The sequence below is a fragment of the Rhipicephalus sanguineus genome, chromosome 4, assembly GCF_013339695.2.
Source record: "Rhipicephalus sanguineus isolate Rsan-2018 chromosome 4, BIME_Rsan_1.4, whole genome shotgun sequence".
Taxonomy (NCBI): Eukaryota; Metazoa; Arthropoda; class Arachnida; order Ixodida; family Ixodidae; genus Rhipicephalus; species Rhipicephalus sanguineus.
The window spans coordinates 92,347,439-92,369,751 of NC_051179.1; the positions used below are offsets into that span (position 1 = coordinate 92,347,439).

The 22,313-nt window shown below is 42.5% G+C and overlaps 1 protein-coding gene across 1 annotated transcript in view; it reads right to left on the reverse strand.

The window, feature by feature from the left end:
• LOC119390427 (mitochondrial 2-oxoglutarate/malate carrier protein) overlaps nt 1-20,411 on the reverse strand; it is a 27,034-nt gene extending 6,623 nt beyond the window's left edge. Inside the window, exons 1-9 of the mRNA XM_037658042.2 lie at nt 20,227-20,411; nt 17,656-17,717; nt 16,780-16,870; nt 14,046-14,126; nt 10,783-10,905; nt 9,665-9,755; nt 7,379-7,469; nt 3,905-4,004; nt 848-899 (exon numbers count right to left, since the gene is read on the reverse strand). Coding sequence (XP_037513970.1) covers nt 848-899; nt 3,905-4,004; nt 7,379-7,469; nt 9,665-9,755; nt 10,783-10,905; nt 14,046-14,126; nt 16,780-16,870; nt 17,656-17,717; nt 20,227-20,297 — 762 coding nt within the window. The 5' untranslated portion in view covers nt 20,298-20,411. The remainder of the gene's footprint in view (nt 1-847; nt 900-3,904; nt 4,005-7,378; nt 7,470-9,664; nt 9,756-10,782; nt 10,906-14,045; nt 14,127-16,779; nt 16,871-17,655; nt 17,718-20,226) is intronic.
• Nucleotides 20,412-22,313: the final 1,902 nt, after the last annotated feature.

A 22,313-nucleotide genomic window follows, 5' to 3' on the forward strand; every position in this document is an offset into this window, starting at 1 on the left:
CCATACACAGAAACAGAAGCTTTGCTCGCTAATGTTTGGCCCTGGAAGTGCAAGCAAAGGATAGGGTTAGCCGATTCTCTTCTGCTCTTTTTTTCTTAATTTTTTCCAGTGAATTGAGAATATTGCCAGGTGCGCTTCTTTTGCTACATTTATGTAACTGCTCCGTTACACGTATAACCACTGCCTCGCGTAAACGGGGCCCGAATGTCTGGGAACCTTCCAGATTATTTCAGAATCGTCTGATAGGCTTGAGTGCACAAACGCGAACAGTTGAGTTCATTCTAGAACTAATGCGGCCACTGGCGTTAAGGCTCGAATGTTGTTCGATGCTGCATGTGTAAAAATCAATGCACATTACTGTAGGTCAGATTATTGACGGCCAACGCTCTGTTTGCTGCCATCAGTATACAGCTTGTATTGCTTGTAGTTTGACTTTTCGTCTCCCAAGCACAGGTTCGCCCAGATAAAGAGTTACGTCTTTAATAGCCCGACTGCCGTCTTCTTCGCCGTCACGACCACATGACAATATTGCCAAAAGCTCAGGCATGAAAACTGAACAGGCGTGATCAGAAAAATCACACCACAAGCAAGTGTGCCTAGCACCCTATTATTAGATAATTCGTAACTGTGCTTTTTACGTCTTGCAATACAAGGAGTCTAGATGTTACAGTATGCTAGCACGAATGTGAGTCAATTTATCCTGTGCTATAATTGTCTACACTAAACCATGAACTAAAGGAAGCACTGTAGTATGTTAGTGATTGAATAATAAAGGTATTGGTTAATAATAGTGAATGGCAACTAGTATAGTGAGTGGAGAAACACTTTGCAGTTGGGGAATACTCACAATGGCACCTCTGTACTCTGGTTTGCCATCAATTGTCTTCATGTTCTGAATTCTGAAACAAAAAATGGTGCATGTATTCAATAGAATGAAGGCAAACTCTACGCTTTTAAGTGCAGCGTAACACATTCTCTGAGCAACAATTTCAAGGACCCAATTTAGAGCCAGTACATTTAAAGCTGATAACTAGAGGCCGGATTCCTAGGCATTAAAAAAGCTCGTTTTAGGCGCCGAAAATAGGCAGGCAAAACAACAATTTGGGCTTCCAAAATCGTAAATATAGGCAAAATAAATTTTCACATAAATGCAAATAATCTCAAACAAAAATGTTATAGCTTAAGATGGCACAAAGGCGCCTACAGTTGAACAAGGCCGTGCTTTGTCCCGTACGGTTCGCAGAACACGGTCTACAAGTGTATACTGTCGATTCAACGCACTCATGGGTGTCTTCTCGGCATGACTGAGAAGGGCAGAGAAGGAGCAGATAGATCGCTAAAAGACCAGAACGGAGGAATTCCTCCTTTGGCCGGGTCAAATCGCGTAGAGCCAGTTTCTCCCCTGGCGGTGAACCACCGGCGTAGCCAGGGGGGAGGGGGGTTTCGGGGGGTTCCACCAACACCTCCTTCAACTCCCCGCTCCCCTAAACTTTTCCGTTTTGCATGTATATATATATACATGCACACATCTAAGTGAACGCACGTACATACATAAAGTATGGTTGGAGCCCCCCCTCCCCCACCTACGAAAAAGATTTCTGGCTACGCTAATGAAGTGTACACCTTACAAAGTAAATTACAACAACAGAAGCTGCGTGCACATCACATTTTTCTTTCTGTTTTTGCTGTTCACTCTCCTGTCCGCTGACGGCTCTCCACAGTCTCGCATTCGCTAACTGCTTGCGTCATGTCTCTGCGGCGGCGAATGGTCGCTGGCGTGTCCCACTTTACGGCTGCTAGCAGTTGTTTCCGGGAGTTGGTTGAACTGGAGGGCTAGGTTGAACCCCATAGTTCCGAACAGTCAATGTTGTGCGGTAACATGAATAAAGGTCTCAAACTGCTCCCATGAGCGAAACTTGAGGCTAAATAGTGTTAATATGAATGCCAATTTTGAAAATAGGCATTTATAGGCATTTGTAAGCATTTAGGCACAAACGCCAAAAATAGGCGTTTATAGGCACCATAAAAACACTATAAAAACCCTTCTTAACCTCTAATTCATACTCATGTATCAAAATGGCGCGATAGGAGCGCAACAAACAAAATAGGCATTTGCCTAAAATCCGGTCTCTAATGATAACACACGTGTTCAGATCATCGTGGCTTAACTCTTTCGGGACCGTCCCCTTGGAACAACGATCATATATGATTGACGGCTTTCCACGCGCTGGCACGTTCAAATTCTCGCGCGTTTTTACATGTATTGCTGTCTAGCGTGTAGTTTTATCACTAGACTTTCGGTTTCGGCATAATCTGACTTTTTTCCGGAAGGCGGTGATACATGAGAGAGAGGGATTTGTGGGCAGCGGCGGCGGCGGCGGCAAACGTAGCGGACTGTGGCGTCGGGCTCGCGTCAGGCCGCGCAGAGAAACCGATGTGAATCGCGTGATTCCGCTGCTTCGACGACAGATTTTTTTTGATGAGTCGAGCAGTGAAGTGTCCGAAGATGACTTTGACAGCTCGGATTTTATTTCGCAGCGCAATTCAGGCGAGGCTCGACCTAAAACTTTAGCCAGTACTCGCAGGCGAGCGTAGTTTCGCATTTGCTTCTCTCGCGAGTCGCCAAGGAGGCTTGCCGTTTGTTCACATTGTTCTATTTCTGTTTGATAGAGTCTCAACAAGTTTTTAGAGAAGAGCTCATCCATCAGCTTCTCAATCTTGACGATGCCAGGCCAGCCCACACTTCTCCACCTCCTCCACCCCCATTTGCGAGGCATGCGCTCCACAGGCCAGAAAAAGTAGACAGGTGCAAGAATTGCAAGCTCTGTTATGAGCAAAAGAAAACCCAGTTGAAAACAAATGTTTTTTTGCCGTACATGTAAAGTACATTTGCGTTTGACTACTGCGCGGAACTGTTTCGTTGAGTGGCACAAGTGACATGGGGCATGAGTACTGCACTTGTTTCGAAGCACACCAAAAAAAAGTGTTGCAGATATGTCTAGCAAACTTTTCAAAGTAAAAAAAGAGGCAATAGGCCATGTTTTTAGCAAGTGTTCAATAGGACATTTTTTATTATTAGTATGTATGTATAACGTTTATGTGTAATATTTCAACTTGTATGAAAGACCATTTCATTAGCTTCATTTTGATGTATGTAACAGAAATATAGCGCTATCACTTGATTTAATAAAAAAAAAACTTCCCCATTGCCTCTTTTTTACACGGTCCTGAAAGAGTTAATAAACACCTAATTAGGTGTTCAAGCCAAGATAACCTGTTCATCTCACCCCCAAAAGGGTGCTTATGAGATATTTTAGCTGAACATTGTGGACAGCACATGCACCCTGCAGCAAGTACAACGGGACGCAACATATGATCACCTGACAACCGAGCGAATTGGCAAACCCTATCCTTTGTTTGTAGTTGGAGCGCACTTCTGTCTACATGTGTTGGTTGTTGTAGTGCTTTTATAGATAAAAACTGCTTGAACTGGCTTTGCTGTTTGCGTCAATTGACTGAACCTGCTGTGGCTGCGTTACCTGCACTGCGGGTTGCAGATGCAGCACATAAGAAACGACCATGTGCGTCTAGGTGTATGGCTGGTCTTCTGCCCTAGCCACACATGAAGAGATTTCCTCAAGTTTGTATGATGAAAAATTTATCAATGAGGTCTTCCTGCCAACACTGCAATCACTTTAAAAATACAAATCTGGCGTTTCGCTTACAGTGCTGTGCATGATTGCGCTGTACACTAAAAAGAAACACTAAGCCAGTTTAGGCTTCTTAAAAAAAAAAAGAGAAAGAATCATTTTCAAAGCTTTGCTCACATTCCCAAAGTAAAGTGCAGGAAAAGTAAGTAAAGAAAGAACAAAAAAAGAAGAATGTCATGCTGACACCAACACACCTGGTCTTTGCAATGTCCACAGGCATGGAGGCAGCTGTTGTGATGAGACCACTGATCATGCTGGCAGCAAAGTGGCACATGATGTTGTCACGGAAGTAACCTGCAACGGAATGATCACACAATCAAGTCTCTGCAGTCGTTCTGTAGTTCAGTCGCTTAGCAGCAGCCAGTAAAACCATGTCAGTAACTGGAATCATGGTTATCACATTAGCAATATGCCAGTGCCAAAGTGTTTCTTGCTGCTACTGACCACCTAGCTGCATAGCCTATGTTTAAAGATAAGCAGAAGCATGGGCGTCGGCAGGATTTTGTCTTGGGGGGTGCAAACCAGTGTTGAATCGCTGCTGAGGGAGGAGGAGCGTTGGTGTAGCTCGGGTCAGGTGTAGCTGGTGTGGCTTGAGGGGGGCAAGTGCCCCTTTTGCACCCCCTTGCCGACGCCCATGAGCAGAAGCCTAGATATGTGTTTCTTAAAAAAAAAGTGCTTCACATAAATTCTAGGGGTGTGCGAATATTCGAAAGTTCGAATATTTTTCGAATAGTGTTTGCTATTCGATTCGATTCGCACTGGAATTTTTATATTCGAACTATTCGAACTTCCCAAAAACAAATACAGTTAACGTCCGAATGAAAGTGCCCCCTTCAAATTTTTAATATGCTTCACCTCATTACACTCTCGTATTGCGGCAAAGCTGCCTTTCAAGCTCCGTTACGGTCGAACATGGCCAAGAGACAGTCAACGTCCGATTAGAAGTGGTCCCTAGATTTTCGATATGCTTCACCTCATCACACCCCCGCATTGCGGCAAAGCTGCCTTTCAAGCTCCGCTACCATCGCAAGTGTGTTAACTCAAGAAAACGCTGGTTCCAACATGGAGATGAAAGATGTGGCAGAGGTGGGGGCTCAGTAATGCTGTTCTGGACCTGAAATTTGGGCAGGAAGTCCGAAAAATCGGACGCCAAAGCTTTTTAGCATCCAAAATTTCAGATATTATATATCGATGTCTAAGAGGCAGATTTGGAACTCCGGACTTGAAGGGAGCACACCCTTGTCCACCACATCAGTTTGGCTTCCACAGAAGTTGAAAGAGGAGGAGAGGCTGAGGAAATGGCATCTTTGCCTATCACATGTAAAGTGTTGTCGGCAACACTTTGGTTGCACCAAATTATGTACATAAATACAATTCGGCCTCTACATTGCGCTTCAACCTAGCAAAAAGAAACACTTTCATGTTGCTATCTCATAAGAATATGCTTAGGAATCCTCTCCAACTTTTTTTCTGCAATTTTGCTTCGAAGTATTCGAAATATATTCTAGAAATATGCGAGAAATATTCGAAAAATATTCGATTCGATTCGCACTCATACTTCAATATTCGAATTCGCTTCGCACCCAGAATTTTGCTATTCGCACAGCTCTAATAAATTCATATACTGCACAGTTGACGGTAAGCTCAATACTAGGACCCTGGTTAATTTTGCCATTTATAGTGACAGTTTCTGGAGTATAAAATTGAGAATACGACTTGTTTTCATTTATTCACTGTCACATTCATTGTCACATTTTCTAGATTGTCTTCGAGGAACAGCAAAGGAAGACGTAAGTGCAAGGCCAGAGCTATAGATTGGTCGTCCAGAGTGGCCTTATTGCATGAGATTTACATAACCATAGAAAGAGAGTTGTGCTATCACTGTGGAGATACGCTACCATCTCCCATGACGTAGCATTTTCCTAAGTAGCTGGTGAACTGTAACAAATAACAAAAATGTTAATTAAACTGTGTTTCACTGCGTAATTAACTCTACAGCTAACTTAAATAACCTAATGTATAATTTTTGAAATGCCGAGTTTCGTACCTCAAAATTTCGAGTCGGGCATGGAAAACTTGGTGCAAAACCAGTAACAGTGTTTTTGGCTAGCTGAAGTTTCAGTTGTACATAATCTGTTAAACAGATTACTAATTAATTACTATTGCACTTTGTAACTCACAAACATTTAATCACTCATCTGCTTTGTCATATGAATATATGCTAAAGCAACCTTTACTGAACCTTTATAATTCTTACTGAACCTTTATTACAAAAGTCACAAGTTGCTACCTCTTCGCACTGCTCTATCGACTCACTTGATGTGACATGGTGACCCCTCTGTGTGCCCATGTGTGAGCTTTCATATACTGGACAGAAACTTAGATCCAAATGAAACTTCAATATGACAAATCTTTCAGTCACAAGCACTTAAAGGGGCACTGCAACACTTTTTAAGCATGGTCAGAAAACACTGCCGATCGGTAGTCGAGGCTCCCAATAACATTGGGAGCCAAACATTATAGTGCAGCACACTGCCTGGAATTTACAATTCATTCTCAAAGCCGGCTAAAAATCGCTCCCCCTTCTTTCTACAAATGATGCCATATACCCAAATTACTGCACCATATACTGTAGAAGAAGTGATAGCTGGGCCAGTTGGTGATAATGCTTGAACATGTTTACTTAGTGCAACGATGACGAGGACACAAGAGGAGACAAACCACAGCGCTGACTCGCAACTGAATATTTTATTAGAAGACAAGAACGAAAAAAAGGGGGGACACTTCAATTCTCAGTGTGCCCTCTATTGCCCTACATGATAGCGAGGTTAGGTTTCTAGATAGCACGATATCTTAACTTCTCTGGTGTTGGAGAGTACACGTGGTCTGCGTGAGGCTCTTTATTGTTCAGGATGTCAGCTGACCTGCCGTTTCATTGGTTTTGTGTGTCACATGGGTGTGAGGGTTGAAGTGTCCCCCCTTCTTTTCGTTCTTGTCTTCTAATAAAATATTCAGTTGCAAGTCAGCGCTGTGGTTCGTCTCCTCTTCTCTTGTGTCCTCGTCATCGTTGCGCTAAGTAAACATGTTCAAATGCGCCATATACCCAATGCCCACGGCCGTCGGCTAATTTGAGCATCGTGAGCTACAGAGTTACCATGGCCACCGCGGAATGCCGCCCCGTGTCCACGGACGCGCTCGCGATCACACTGAAGGTAAGCTGCACATTGGAAGAAAAAATGAAAAGAAGGTGCTAAAGGTCGTGACACGTACTGATGAAGAGACGCGTCTTCTTCCACCCTTGTCATCCCCCTGTCTGCATAGCTTACAGCAAGCTTGGTGGCACAAAAAGCGAGAAAGCGCTTAAAGCGTGCGGCAAATCCCTGTAACTTCACTCTTGCATGACGGATTTTAAACATTTTTGCGGCAGTCGATTCGTGTGGCAATAAGCTCTTTTAATGAAGCCCATTAGACAATTACGTAGAAAAGTGTTGCAGAGCCCCTTTAAGTCAAACTCTTGCCTTAGTGCTATATAGGCTGTGCCAGCACAGTTTGACTCAATACGTTCTCTCTCAAATTCTTCACGATAAAAGATGAACATCGTAAATCATTCTATTTGCAGTGATGTGCGATGAAAACCAGCCAGCTTGCAGCTTTTTCCAGTCACTTACCTGAGTTAAGTAGTAGCTGCTTGGCTTGAGAATATGAGGCCAGCTGGGCAGCATTGACAACCATGGCTCTACCAATTGTAGGTACACACCCCTACGGGAGAACACCAGCCATGGAATGAGCATGCTTTCAATGGAAGATGCATGCTCAAAAGAGTGACCATGTCTGGATAATAGTTGCAGTCAGAAAATCAAATGCAGTGCAGCCTGTAATGCATATGAACACATGATAGGTTGTGCACTTTGCCCTTAGGATTTTTTGTTTGTTGTTTTTCCCCAACAAAGGCGTTTTTTTTTTTTGCACGTCGCAAGGCTGACAGCACAATCCCATTGCCTGAGCTAGATTACTCGTAGCAGTGGACATTACTTGCATGAGAAATCAAAATGCATAACTGAATAATCAGCAAATTTCACTATCAAAATATTTGCTTTAAGGTAGCTTTTGCAATATAGGAATTGAAGACGGCGAGCCTGCAAGGCATACTCACTTAGAACAAATTCTGAAGTTAACACAATTTCCAGGATATGCATTCTCAAGGTTTGTAATGAAATGCACTGGTGCTTCCATTAAAATTGACCAGCACTGCTTAAGGTACATTTTAAAAGGTACTATGTGGAACAACAGCGCACTTTGCTGCAAGTTTGGCTACTCTTATCTCAAAAAAGGTGCAATCTTCAAAATTCCTTTCTAGGGCACATTCTTTGAGAATTCACTGGCCTTAGTTCAACGGTTTTAACATCCCCGCTAAACTGATTAACTAAAGTTAATTAAACAAAATTTGATGATTACATCAACATATATCGTGAATTCTAATGCAATTAATGACAATTTATAAGGGTAATACAACTCTGGCTGTGAAGTTGTGCTATCTTGCATAGTGTGTAGACTCTTAACATTAAAAAAATTCAATAAGATGTGCCGAGTCATGAATCAGCTGGGGTTCAGGAAAATTGTGCCATTGTATAACGCCAAAAAATACATCACACATGAGCAGCAATTGAACGTCAGAATTACATGGCCAGAACAGTTTAAAATTCTAACATAAAAGGCCAGAAACAGGTTTATGGCCAGAAACTGGCCATAAAAAGCCAGGTCTGACTGGTTGTCATTGTGTGCCTACTTTATCAACTAGATTCAAGAGCTCCCTTTGAAACATTTATACCTATTGGCTGCAGTGTATTAAACGTGTGAATAAGATACGACTCTCTATATATTCTCTTGCAAAAATTTTAGCAACGATTTGTAGCAAGGATGGGATAACTGTGTTTGGTAAACAGTATTCTGTTGTTGTTTCAACACGATAGAGTTAGAGCTCATTTTGCAGAAATTCCGGTGTCGGCGTCAGTGTCGTTGGTTGTGAGCAAAAAATCAGCATTGTCCGCAACCGAAAAATAGAGAAAGATGCAAATAAAATAAATAATAAAAATCTTCGGTTCAAGTATCTAACCCAGGCCCTCTGCGTGGCAAGCAGCTATTCTACCACAAAGCCATGCCATTGCTTGAAACTGCTTTGGAAAAAAAAAAACACTATATGAATGTCATTTAATGGGAGGAATCTCCTTAAAGCATGTAATATTGCGTGGCAGAAGTGTAGAATTGCGCCTGGCGTCAAAACATGTGAATTGTGCAACAAGCGGGTGTTTTAAAGGCCCACCCATCATCAACGCAGTGAGCAGCTACATAGGTTCGCGTGTTGCCTTACAGATGTGTAGTGGGCCCTTTGCTGATTTGCAAAAGGATCAATTATGGCGTAGTGGGCACCTCGCAACTGTACTTGCAGTAGGCATTTTAGGATAGTTTGAAACGGCCAATGTTACGCATGCAGACGTTTGTTTCCTTGCGGCACGGTTCAGGCATCCACCGAGAACCGAAGCCAGGCTAGCAATTGAGAAGACGATGCGCACGGGGCCCAATCACATTATCGCGTTCTGCTCTTGAAGGCAAAGTCCAAGCGTTCCTCCAAGTTTTCACCAGCCATTTTCATGCTGACAGACTGTTATGTTAAAGTTGGTGGCATTTTCTTGTGAAAGCATCCGCCCTGTAAAAGTATGCGTCTACTTGAACCACAAAGTAAACACCCAAGAAGTGCGCCAAAATCCACAGGATGCCGCAACCAGGCTTAATTGTTAACACCTCTGAGGCATAGACACATATCTGAGAAGTCTTTGAGATGCTTTTTTGAACAAGTGTTACACGTTATGCCATACATTTGCCCCAGAGGATGAGATAGTTTTCTTACTTATCCATACCAGCTCTTAGCACAGAAGCATGCGTTCGGACTGTCTTACCCTCCACAGAGTGAACACTCCTTCTTCCTTCGTAATCCGAATAAGTGCGTCAAACACGTTCTTGTAGTTTCTACGCTCAGCTGGCGGTAACCTGCGGAGACAGATAGAAGTACATATGCAACCACCATTTCTTTCAGAATTCAGTTGTTCAGGAAAACTCTTGAATACTGAGGGGTCTTGTTCTTTATATTCTAAGCCATCGTAGTTTATTTTCTGAATGGCCTGTGAATCACTCAATGCCAACAATCATACAATATTATTTCGTACCAGAAGATACTTCTGCAGGTTTTTTTTTTGTTGTGGTTTTTTCTACTCCAGGGAAGAGGAGCTCACTTTCACTCACTGATTCAACACAGGCTTGTGCATTTTACTAATTGTTTTTGAATCAGCATGCTCGATGGTGCATCGCATGCTTTAGCTTAGCTGTTGAAGTTCAGATTCTTTTTTTTTTTACTGCATGGTTGGTCATTTGGCATACTGTGGCTCAATGCATGCAGTTATCTATATATTCCTCTGGTAAAACTGAATTTCCAAAATGCAAGCACACTCTGAACAATCACTCAAAGACTTGTGCACAATACTGTCATGCGCCTTTATTTCGGTATTTTGATGTGATCTGGTTTCACCCACAAAAACTGTAATCACTGCTCGGCGCACGCCGCACCACTATGCTTGGGAAACTGCTCGACTGTTTGAGACCATTCTCAACTGTTTGAGACCAAACTAGGTTATTGGTAACCTAGTAACTAGGTTACAGTAACCTAGTTTATTCCGGAGCTAACGCTAGCCCCAGTGATAATGCTGGAAGTTTCAACAATTTGTACATAAAAGATGACACATTCCGCTGACGATCAGATTACCGGTGATCGACGTCTGTGCTTGCCACTTTTGCTACACTTTGAGTGTCGCTTCTTTTACTGGGTACAAGTATGCCCAATAAAGCATTTCATCTTTACCGGCTACGTTTTGCTTTCTTCACCATCACAACCATGTGACAATACGTACTTCATGATAACCGGTGAAGTTTACCAACTGCCAACTGCTGGCTGACAGGCGCGTGAAAAAAAACTTTACTGTAAAGTAGTGAGAGCGCAATTGTATGCACTACCTACACTCACCTTCCATCTGCAGTCATCCGAATGAGAGAGATCTCGGCAGGTGTGCCGAAGAAGGCTCCCACGGCACCTGCCACCATTCCGATCGATGCCTTGACCAGGAAGCCCGGAGGCTTGCCTTCCTTACTGCAAGTACACACGAAAGAAATGTAAGTCACCGAGCACAATACATCAGACCGACCGTTCTGCCACGGGTATTCACAGGTCAAGATCATGCTGCTGTGAACAACACAGCACAGAAGTTGATGCTGCCTTCACTTCGGCAGTCATGTACAGCCATCTAATGTTTGTATGGCCTTGGGAAAATTCAAGCGAAAGGGCTGCGAATTTTTCTAAAGCTGCACGATTAAAGAATGTCTCGTTAGTTTTCCACGAAATTGCTGCTTTAGTAATCTTTCATAATCCTTCTTTTACAGCAGGTACAGCTGAACCTTTTCAATGCTGCATCCGCGGAAAGCGCTTGAACAGGCAACAATGGCTTAGCTGGCAGTCAGATGTTTGCACAAAAGAGGGGTGTGTTGCCATGACATATAACAATGAAAAAAAAAGAGAGAGAAAAGTGAAAGTGGCCTAGTTCACTGTCAAACAAAGACATGAACACGTGCACAACGTGCTCAACAGGCTCAACATTTGGGATACCATGCTGTAGTTAAGCTTTCAAGTGCGGCACTTTAGGGTCCCAGGCTGTTGCATGCTGTCGTACGCTGTAATCACTCGGCGTAACGCAGGCAAACCACATATAGCATAGCCACCTGCAGCATATTTTAAGCGCACACTTGCGCCAAGGAGAACTCTTTTTCCTCTTTTTCTTCGAGTGCCTTGATGATGATATTAAGCGCGGAGCACTTCAGGGGCCCGGGCTGTCGTATGCTGTCGTCGCTTGGCGTAAAGCAGGCAAAACCACTTATAAAAATTTTAAAAAATGAAGCGAGTGAGAAATAGAAATAGGGAGAAAGAAAGGGAAGAAATAGGAAGAAAAATATAAATAAAGGGAGAAAAAAAGACAGAAAAAACGGAAAAAGAGAAAAAGAAAGAAAGAGGGGAGGAAAGAAAGAAAAAACCGAAGAGAAACAAAGAATGCTGCCCAGTTCCGCACTTCCTTCAGGCTTGGCACCCCTAGTGTGAAGCTTACTTAATTTTTTTTTTTTTTTTGCTGCGTGCAACTTAGCTGTATGTCCTGCTCTGTTTGTCCATATCTTTTATTTTTAAAGTCACATGTGCAGGACCTTCGTGCAGTCTATGAGTAACCTCCTTTTTAAGAGGAAAATAAAGCCAGAAATGGTCAAATGCTTACTTTCTCAACCAAAGTAGCTGAAAAAAAATTCTGGTAAAATTTCCGGTTCCTTCTACAGAAAACTACTACAATACAGTCAGCTCCATGAGTAATGCAAGCCAGCTGCTATTTGCAGTCTTAGCTAAGGTGTCTGTACAAAGTTCCACGATATACAAGTGTCAAGATGCACACAATGTCATCATCAAATGGATGCTGGTGCTTTCATTGCAAGCATTTCTACGACATAGCTAGAGAAGCATACAGCGACAAAAGTGCGAATAAAACTCACTTAGTGAGGAATGGGCAAGATTTACAATCATAGCTGCAATTCACCGCTAGTAAAACTGTTGCAGTCACCATTTTTTGGAGCTACCAATTTGACATCCCCACCATGAAAGAAAAGCCAGTGAAACTTTGACATCTTTACTAAGAACAGATTGATCAGGCAGCCAGCATCAAACAATAATAAAAGAAAAAAAAACGCCAGGCCTGCGCGGAAAGCGCAGCACAGTCACAGCGAAAGCTGGAAGAGCGGCATGTCTAGGGCCCGTTATAAACTCTCCCGTGGCTGCTAATACAAGTACACTAGCAAGGTACCCACTACGCCACAAATCATAATTTTTGTGAAGTTAGGGAAGCACCCACCACGACATTATTCATCATTCTGCAGAGAAGCAAGGTACCATCTTTGAGGCATTATGTGCACTTTGTTCATGCAACGGCTGATGGCGATGAATAATTATGGCTGAGTCCTCTTAAATGGGTTTCAATCTTTAAATGACCCACTAGTTACGTAATTCGCATTGTATGACTCCCGGTCGTTATTTAACTCTCCCACCACGCTTTATAGCATACGTTAACGTGAGAAAGAGAGAGAGAGAGGAAATTAACTTTATTGAGACCCTGAGGAAATGGATCATGGGAGCGTTATGGACTTCCTAGGCAACCAATAGAAGTGCACTTGAGAGGAACCCACTATGGTATAAATCATCATAATTTTTGTGAAGTAGAGAAGCAGCCACAATGCAATTTTTCTTCATTCTGCGCAGAACCGTGGTACCCGCTAAGCACCTCTAGGGCATTATGTGCACTTTGTAGATGCTGTTGCTGATGACAATGAAGAATTATGGCAGAGCCCTTTGTAATGGGTTGGAAGCACTCAACAACCCACTCGTTGCGCAATTCGCATTGTGTGACGCCTGGTTGATGTTTTACTCTTCTACCACACTACATTACATATGTTAATGTGGTTCCTTCCTGACATGAAGCCTGTATGGGGTCTTTTTGCAAAGCAGTTTCAAGCACTGGCATGGCTCTGCCCCGTGGGAGCCCAGTAGAACACTGGGCTCCCACGCAGAGGGCCCAGGTTCGCACCTCGCTCCATCCTGGAATTTTTTTCTTATTCGTTTTTTTTTTTCTTCTTTCAAGCAATAGTGGTTACAGACACCGGCGGCGGCGGACAACTACGGTGCCAAAAACGGCCCTTGTTGTGATCTCATAACAGCTTTCGCTGTAAAAAAAAGAAATTACTATCAGAGTAGTAACTTATGATGCAGAATAAAGCCACAACTACCGTAATGAATGACACATCTCACTTTAACTAAAAAGTGCTTTTAGAAATGACATGCAATGTGGAAATTTAATACAACTGCAAATGATCTGTGCTAGTGGCACAATGGCACATTCTGCACCATGTGCTAGTAGCCTAGTAAGGTTTTTGTTTTTCACATAGACACATATTAAAATCAAAAGTATGAAAACACATGAAAACACGTATGAAAACACATTTTTTCCTTTTGTCATAGCCCAAAGTGCATATGCCTTGGCAAACTGCAAAGGGTAATGAAAGGAATGTAATACTGATGTCGTAAGGATGGCTTATGCTGCAAATTTTTAGTGTACCACTGTATGAGCCGAAAGCTACGCGCGATGTCTAGTATCGTAAGAAAAAAGGTATAAGAAAGTTACGGTACATTAGCAGAACGGTCAATACCTGAAAGTCTCAAAGAGTGACGTGTACACTCCCATGCGAACAGTGGTGTAGGATGCCTGGCGCAGCAAACCAGCTGACAGCCTGCAAAGCAGATTTTCCCAACTTATTTTCAGTTCTTTTTGTGCATGTGTGTGCCTTTTTTCACTGAACAGACGCAGTGAAGCACACGAGGAAGCAGTTGACTGGACAGGAACTATTCAAGCTCTTCTTAAGAATATCCACAGCATTGCCAGAAGTAAACCAGCACAAATAAAAAAGGGAAAAGCTTGAACGTTTTCAACATCGTGAGGGAGAACAGCAGCTTGTGCAAGCCAGCCTCAACAATGCCGCACTCCAATCTCATGCAGTTTCACATTATCTGTCTAGGAAGTGGGCAGGAAGATGGCTGCCACTGCAGTATGAGGTTGAAGCAGCACTGTATGCGCAATGTAGAAGTAGGTCCATGCCCCACCTGTGGTAAGTTATGTTCACGTTTACTTTCATTTTTAATTTACCTCATTAAATCACATTTTGCTTAGACATAACACTTCATTTCCGTCATGCTTTCTGTGGCTTCACTGTCTGTTACCTGAAATTTAGTCACCTAGGAATGCTAAATTTCACAGCCGAATTTTCAAAAATATGTTTTCGGGTAAAAAAACACACACAGACATCATAACACACTTCAAATATTTTCTCATATGTGGATATCATTAGATCACGGACTCAAAGCTGAGTGCTTGGCAAAATACCAGTCACGAACACCCACGATTTACCGAGAAAGTGGTATGATATTGCTGTTCGACAGATCATATCAACTATCAAACAAGTGAAACACAATATGTGAATGAGTCAAGCATGACTAAGGCCATACAGTGCCAGTGCTCAACTTCTCACAGGAACATCACCCCTATGTTGTCCAGATGGACTTAATTTCGAACAAGGAAGCAGCAATGGACATATCACTACTCTTGCTTCTGAGTCACAGATACATGTGCTTATCGTACATTTCCCAGCAAGCAAGGACGGGTGTTATCATGTAAACTGCACAGACGTGTTTCTATCATCTTCTCTTTCCCAACTATTTTGTCTGTGTTTGCAAGGTTATGCAACGCCGTGTCTGGACAAACAGCCCGGGCCGTGTATCTTTTCAAGTGGATGTATGAGGAGTAGATAAGATGCCTCTGAGAGGAGGCATGCGAAGATAAAATAAATGCGCTGAGTCATTGGCCGTGATGTAGATCGATTACCAGTATGAATGGGAGAAAAAAAACCATGATGGATACGTCAACTGGTCTTAGGAGGGTTTTTATGTTCGGCAATGACAGAATTTTGGTCGGAGACCCCGTGCATGTCGTAAGGGCTTCAAACTGCAGCCTTCGTCGATGTTCTCGACGAGATAACGACACACCTCGCTGCCCGCTCTCGCAAGGAGGGCAAATATGCCAACAAAACAGTCGGCAAGTTGGCAAAAGCCCAAAAGGCCAAGCTTGTATCTTTGACAGCGAATCGTACAAGTTCAATTCTCTATGAACATGTAATCAGACAATGTGTGTTAAAGGTTATTGAAGTGCATAGGGTACAAATCAGCAGGCTCTCTGGAGGGAGCAGTAAACTTCTGTTTCAAGATGGCACAACACGGAAGAGAAATTAATAGCCCCCTAAAATGTGTATATAATTACAACACATTCGACATAACCTTTGCATTGTTGTTTTTTCTTGGGTATTGGCTGACAATCCTCGTTACTTTTGTTACATGCGTGCCAACTTATGGTCCCACGGTGGCACAGACATGGCCTGTAATACATAAAGCAGTTAATGTCCAATGTCACATCAAGTTCTAACAATAGATACGAGTTATTTTTACACCTAGTACTTTTCGTTTCTCTGCTGACTAGAGTGAGTCCATCACTGTTAGCATTGTTCTTGCCTTGACAAAGGATGCGCTCATTTCTGTACCCGTACTTTCGCAAATGCTGTCGTAACAAAGAGATCAAAATGGCCCCATGATAATACACTGATGCGCAAACCCCAAATATCCTTTTAGTGCATAGTATACATTATTGAATAGATGCCAGCACCACAGATTAAACTGAAACGTGCATTTATGTATGACCCACAAATGAAAATGATTGCACCTATGTTTACTGTTATCACTGTCACAAAAATGCTGAGCTATTCTTCATGCAAAATTTTAACCAGTGAACTCCAATTCTCTCCATTCATATGTCTGGCTAGAGCTTATGCCTGAGCACTCGTAATATTGCATAACAGTTAGTACTAATTGCTTCCAGCTAAACTAAGCTTACAGCGTAACTACATACACGTGAAAGAAGAGACAATGATGTGGATAGCGTGTAGCCTTGTGCTGTAAGCACAAGTTAGGGACGACCGATCAACTATCCAAAATACTTACACTGTCTCCAGCCTTCCTCAGTTTTTTACCCTGCCAGAATGTACGAGCAGATTCCTACCACACAGGCCATATTCTGACACTGTCACATTTGGCGACAGTGTCACTTAATTTGCGTGACGTATAATAACGCATGTCCAATGATTGATCGCTTTGCATGACTAATGTGCGTGTAACCACTGAGGTGACTACTTGTTCACCTCTCCTCAACCAGCCAATCAGCGTGCACTGAAAGCGATGTCTCGAAAAGCGATCGCCTCAGAATGCAGCCCCGGCAAACAGTATTGTAAGGCACTGGGAACATGTAAAAGAAGCAAGAGCTGATGGCAGTTTGTCGCTCACCCGGCGTACATTCCTCGGATGCCCTCTTTCTGGATGACGCTGCGGATGGCGTGCAGGCTCGTCTTGTGCTCTTTGGACTTGCCACCCTCGCCTGCAGCGAACATTGCGAAAGCAGGAGTAACAAAACATCATGTGATGATAGATATTCAGCATGTACTGATGGATATTCAGCATGTACTGATGTTGCACGAACATCACATTTCACTTTTGACAAACACACAACAGGGCAAGATGAACTACAGTTGATCAATGTCAATCACGATGGATTTAATTTCTTCAGGTACTACATAAATGAGCTAGCACGTGTAAATGTAGACAAGAAACAAAAGACTAATTGTTTTGTTCTTATATACGTGAGGGTGATTCAATAAAACATTCGGATGTGAATATAAAACCCTGTGATTTTTTTTTTTCATTTCCTAGCCCTTGCATTTCTCAGCTTTCGCACTTCGAAAAAGTCTTCCACAATGAACTCTCAGCAGTGTTACGTCAAAGCAGCAACAGCAAGCTCTACATACAGGCCAGGTGACAGTACAATCGAAACACTATATTTCACTTGAGATAAAATAAGAAGACAAACTCTCCTAAAAGAATCTTGCATCTGAGATGACTACACCCACCGACGAACTAAGGAAGATAGCTGAAGTTATTAAATGACAGCACGATGAAGAAGTTGCACACGTGCCTACAGATAGTCTCTGCAATCCATACTGCACTTTCAAAGCGCAGACAACACGTGTAAGCACTATTACACACATATTGCTCTAAAGCGCTACAGACGGCTGGACGCAGACCAATGGGTTTGCAAGGTGGGGACAAGTCTCAAAGTCACCGCTCTACTTTTCAATGCATGCAAAGCTGCCAGCGTGTACTTGCCACTCAACTGCATGCGGTTCTTGATCAAGTCCAGCGGTTGCACAAACAGTGTGGCTGCCATCCTGCAAGAGCACACGGCGAGTATGTGAGAACAATTTCACATCGTATAAATTGCTCTTGCAAAACTTTGCATTGTATCGTACAATAGTGATTATAGCAAGCTTAGCACATCCAGCCCATTTCACGTTGTCACATTTAGCTGTCGATAATGACATCACATGACAGCTAAATGTGACAGTGTGAAATGGGCCTGGATGTGCTAAGCTTGCTATAATCATTGAGTGTTCTTATAACACATTGTGCAGCCTTTCAAAGTGTTTTGGCTAGTTTATCAGGGCAGCTGCACAGTATTGTATCTCACCCCATATGTGATATCCAGAGTTCCTTAAGAGAAATAAGCTCAAACTGAACTGAGTTGTCAAGGCTTTTGGTGATAGTGAAGGGAGTGATGTAACCACTAAATGTTTGCACAATTGACAAGGAAGAACACGCTTCTTTCTTGGCGCACGATGCCTTTCCACAATGAGAAGCAAGAATTTTGAAAATTATTTCTCAATTTTCTTTCTTATTTAAATTCTTGTAATAAGAGTTAACATTCGGGAATGGGGACCGAAGCTTTGCGTCGACCTTGTGTGCCAATGCTGTGACAAGAATAGACTTGATCAATGCCAATAGAAAAAAATTTTGATATTCAGCAAGTTGAACTTCAAATAAACGCTTTGTGAGTATACTGTATGCATATTTATTTTTATTTATAAGTAATGCATGCCTTGAGAAGGCCAGAGCAGAAGTAAAAAGCTACGTACAAAATTGAGTACAGAACTTGAAGAAAGAATCAGCTGCTATAAACAAAATATCAGAATTAGAAAGCAGCACTGCACCATGTTAAAATGAAATCATTGAGTGAAAACAATGAATCAGAGTTGATAAGAGGCACAAGATGAATGTTGCAGCAGACAGGTCCTATGGCATAACAAAATTACATAGCTGAGAACATATGCCAATAAAAAAAAAAGTTTGCAACCTTAAAAACACACCAATATTAAGTAGAAATCCATTTAGTTGAGTGCTGATTAGTTTATCAGTAGGTATACAGTTCCACTCAAGTATTGTGTGTGGATAAAAAGATTATTTGAAAATGTTAGTCCTGATCCTACAAATTAAGACATTAATGAAGCATCATGGCAATGCCCCATTCGACAGTCAGTAAGTGGGTTTACATATGGGTGAAGGGAAACAGAAAGACAATTTGCTATTACTTAATAGGAAAAGAAATTTAAGACTGTGAATTTTCCTGCTTATTTGTAAAGTTGTAATGTTATGTTGATGTTGAATTGATCATCATATATGTTGCTTGACGAGTCACTTGAGAGATATTTGGAAAATATGAACCTGATGGCTTTGCGATGAATCATTTCTAGGGCATCATGTGTTAGGTTTACTGTAAGTATTCCATTTTATCGCTGCATTATTAGTTTAGGATGGATGAGTGAGTTATAAGGAATTAAATGGGTCTCAGAGTAAGCATATTTTAATTTGGGGCTCAAAAGGCAAGGTATTTGAAAAGCTGAGTCACATTTCTATGAAATTTGTGAGTTGAAGGTTAGGTTATTGCATTGTGCCCAGGCATTCGTATTCACTAACCTGATCATAAGCAACTGAGGCTTGACAGACAATAGCAATGCATTAATTTTTTCGTAACTTCCATAACTACTGTTCTGCCAATGTTAAGTTTAATTCTCCAGCGAGCACACCAAAAGGTATATTGTCTGTTTTGGAGGTTATAATTTAGTTTGTTATGGTCATGATGGAGGTAATTTTCATTTCTTTATTGGGGCCGCTGTCCAGAAAGTTAACGGACTTATGCAAAGTAACTGCGGGTGGCTGTTTGAGCAGATACGCGGAATTTTAATCCGTTGCTGCTTAGACTCCACCGCTTTCTGTTTAATTGTGCGAATTTCTGACGGCCTCTTACAATCTCCATACTGAAAAATCACACATAAACACCCGAAAGTACTTCAGCGCAGTGATAGTCAGTTGATATCAGCGCTGTGTGTGTCGTTTGTTTCTTTGTGGTGCATCTTGGGTTTTGCGCTGTAAATGTACTTCTAGGATATGCCCACAAGAAACATTCCTATCATTTTCGCTAATGAACGAATACGTATGCCCGCTCATAAAAGCGCAGCAAAAATGTTTTTTGCCTGCGATCTGATTTTCGGAGCATTCGTCGAGTGTAGAAAATCCCTCCACACCAGCATATCTAAGTAGTTTGACGCAAATGCGACGAGTAAACGTCATTTTTGACACGGGAGGAATTTACGAAACATCTGCCGGCAGGCTTTGTGGTTATGCAAAACCGTCGCGAGTTGAATGATCTGTCCGCTTCCTGCGTCCACTTTCCTGTTCTACAGAAAGATGGGCAATGTTATCTCGTTTACATTCTCCCTGATTGGCGCTGCAGTGAAGGCGCCGTGTCGGCTTACAAGTTACAAGTGACCGGCCGGCGATGTAGCGCGCTACGTAGTTTTTGAGACACGAATCTCACGAGCGCTGAGGTTTCACTGGGCTTACCCGGCAGAGCCGCCGAACAGAAACCTCACGGGTTTCGGTATCGTCTTCGTAGGAGCTGTCTGTGCTGACATGATGCCGCTGGTGTAGCGCAAGCAAGTGCCAAATAATCGTGCGCCCCTGACCGTTGAAGGTCGCCGATTGCGGACGACGCCCGCAAACCGAAAACAACAACAAGAAAGGAGCGTGGCGATGATGATGATGATAGCGACGACGGCGTGTAAGTACCACAGTTTTTCAATCATATCAGTTGCGAAACTGCGTTCCAAACCCGAACATGTCTATGACCAACTTTGTTAAAAAACTTGCAGGTTGTCCTGTCATCTGGTAGCAATAACATAAAACACAATATTGCAACATTTACTATGTTGCTAGTGTTTGTTAGTTTAATTGTTAGTCGACAAATAACGCAACAATCAGCAAATTTGCAGTTTTGGTCATTTAGTTGTTTGGATTTTGATACATGAGACGTACGGGAAGCTTAGCAACTCATATGATTGAAGAACTCTGCGTAAATACGTAACGCTAAATTGCTAAAAAAAATTAAGCCTGTAGATTTATGCGGCAAAGTTATAAATCTCGCGAATCAACGTGACCGTTACGCGTGAATTTGCCAGTAAATGTAGTAAAGGTTCGTCAGGGGGAGGTTACTCCGTATACCTCCGATAGGACGCCTTAATTCATGACGTCAGCGCTGGCAGCGCCAAACGTCCCTTCAGTTACTATCCTGGCGGCTGGGATTCAGAGACTCGTACGGCAGAATGGCGGCGCACACGGTATGCGTCGTCATGGCAACACTAACACCAGCCGCGCCTCCTCTCCTAGCTCCCTCGCGCGCGCCGGATTTTTTCTTTTTGTTTTGTTTGCGTACGCGGGCTCCCTTTCTTGCATGACCCCCTCGTCCGCGTGCTGCGCCGTGCAGCGCGCCGGGCGCTTTTTTTTTTTTTTTTTTGCATCCGCTGCGCGTACTGCGCCGCGCGTTCGTTGCTCGTTTGAATGTGCGCAATTTGCAATCAGGCATTCTGCAAACACTGCAGTCGTGCAGCATGTGCCAGAACGCAAAATAATGAATTGCACTCACAACACAAAATATCTTTGGTCTCGTTTTATTGTCCATCGTTTCCGAAAATCAACATTTTCATCAAATGTGGTGCGATACAGGCTCAGGAGATTAACAGAAGTTATCAACAGGAGATTAACATACACGTGTTCATGATCGTTAAACAACACGAAAGTTCTCGGCAAAGTTAACTTAAAGAACAGTGGAATAAAAAACAGAACATAACACTAGGGCACATATTCAAAAAGACAATTTTTATACTGACTAAAGTGCAGAACAGCTTCTGATATATGCGCACGATATTGCACAAAATTATCATAACTAACAAAATTGAACATTCCTGGAATGCAAAAACAATGAAAGCAGTTGAAATACCTAAAAATAGAATAATAATGTAAATAGAATTTTAAAGATGTCAAAATGAACTCCACATATAACACAACTAATATTGGCCGCACTTTATTGACTACATTTCCAAAAACGTTGATTTTCGTATAACTATTGATGATAAACGCGGAGAAAATGAACGACTGATCTCGGATGATTCATGGCATCTCTTCTTGAAGTGCGCCGATTCTGCAATTCTTCAGCTTTTCTCTGGGTGCACCGATCAGCTGTGTTGCGTTCCGAAATACACCCTGAAGAAAAGGGCAAGTTTCAATCCGATAAAGAGCGCCGTCGACTCGTGCAATAGTGAACTCGTTTGTTCGTCTCAGAGCAGCACAAGTTTTCATACATCTACCTAATGTCTCACAAACGTGGTTATAGGCGATGGCGAGTAATTAACCGGAGACAAATGCAAAGCACACACTCAAACACGCGGTTCTGTGAGAGTTGTAAACCTGTAAGCATGGGCTTCATGTCCGCTGATTGTTCGAATAACGATTTGAACGCAGCATCGTGCCCTTTTCAAATCATTTTTGAAAACATTAACTGAAGCCCCACTGCAGAGAACAGCTACTCGGTACGGACGTGAATTCAAATTGACACAATGAAGACCGCGACTCAAAGGGCACGCTCACCTGTCGTT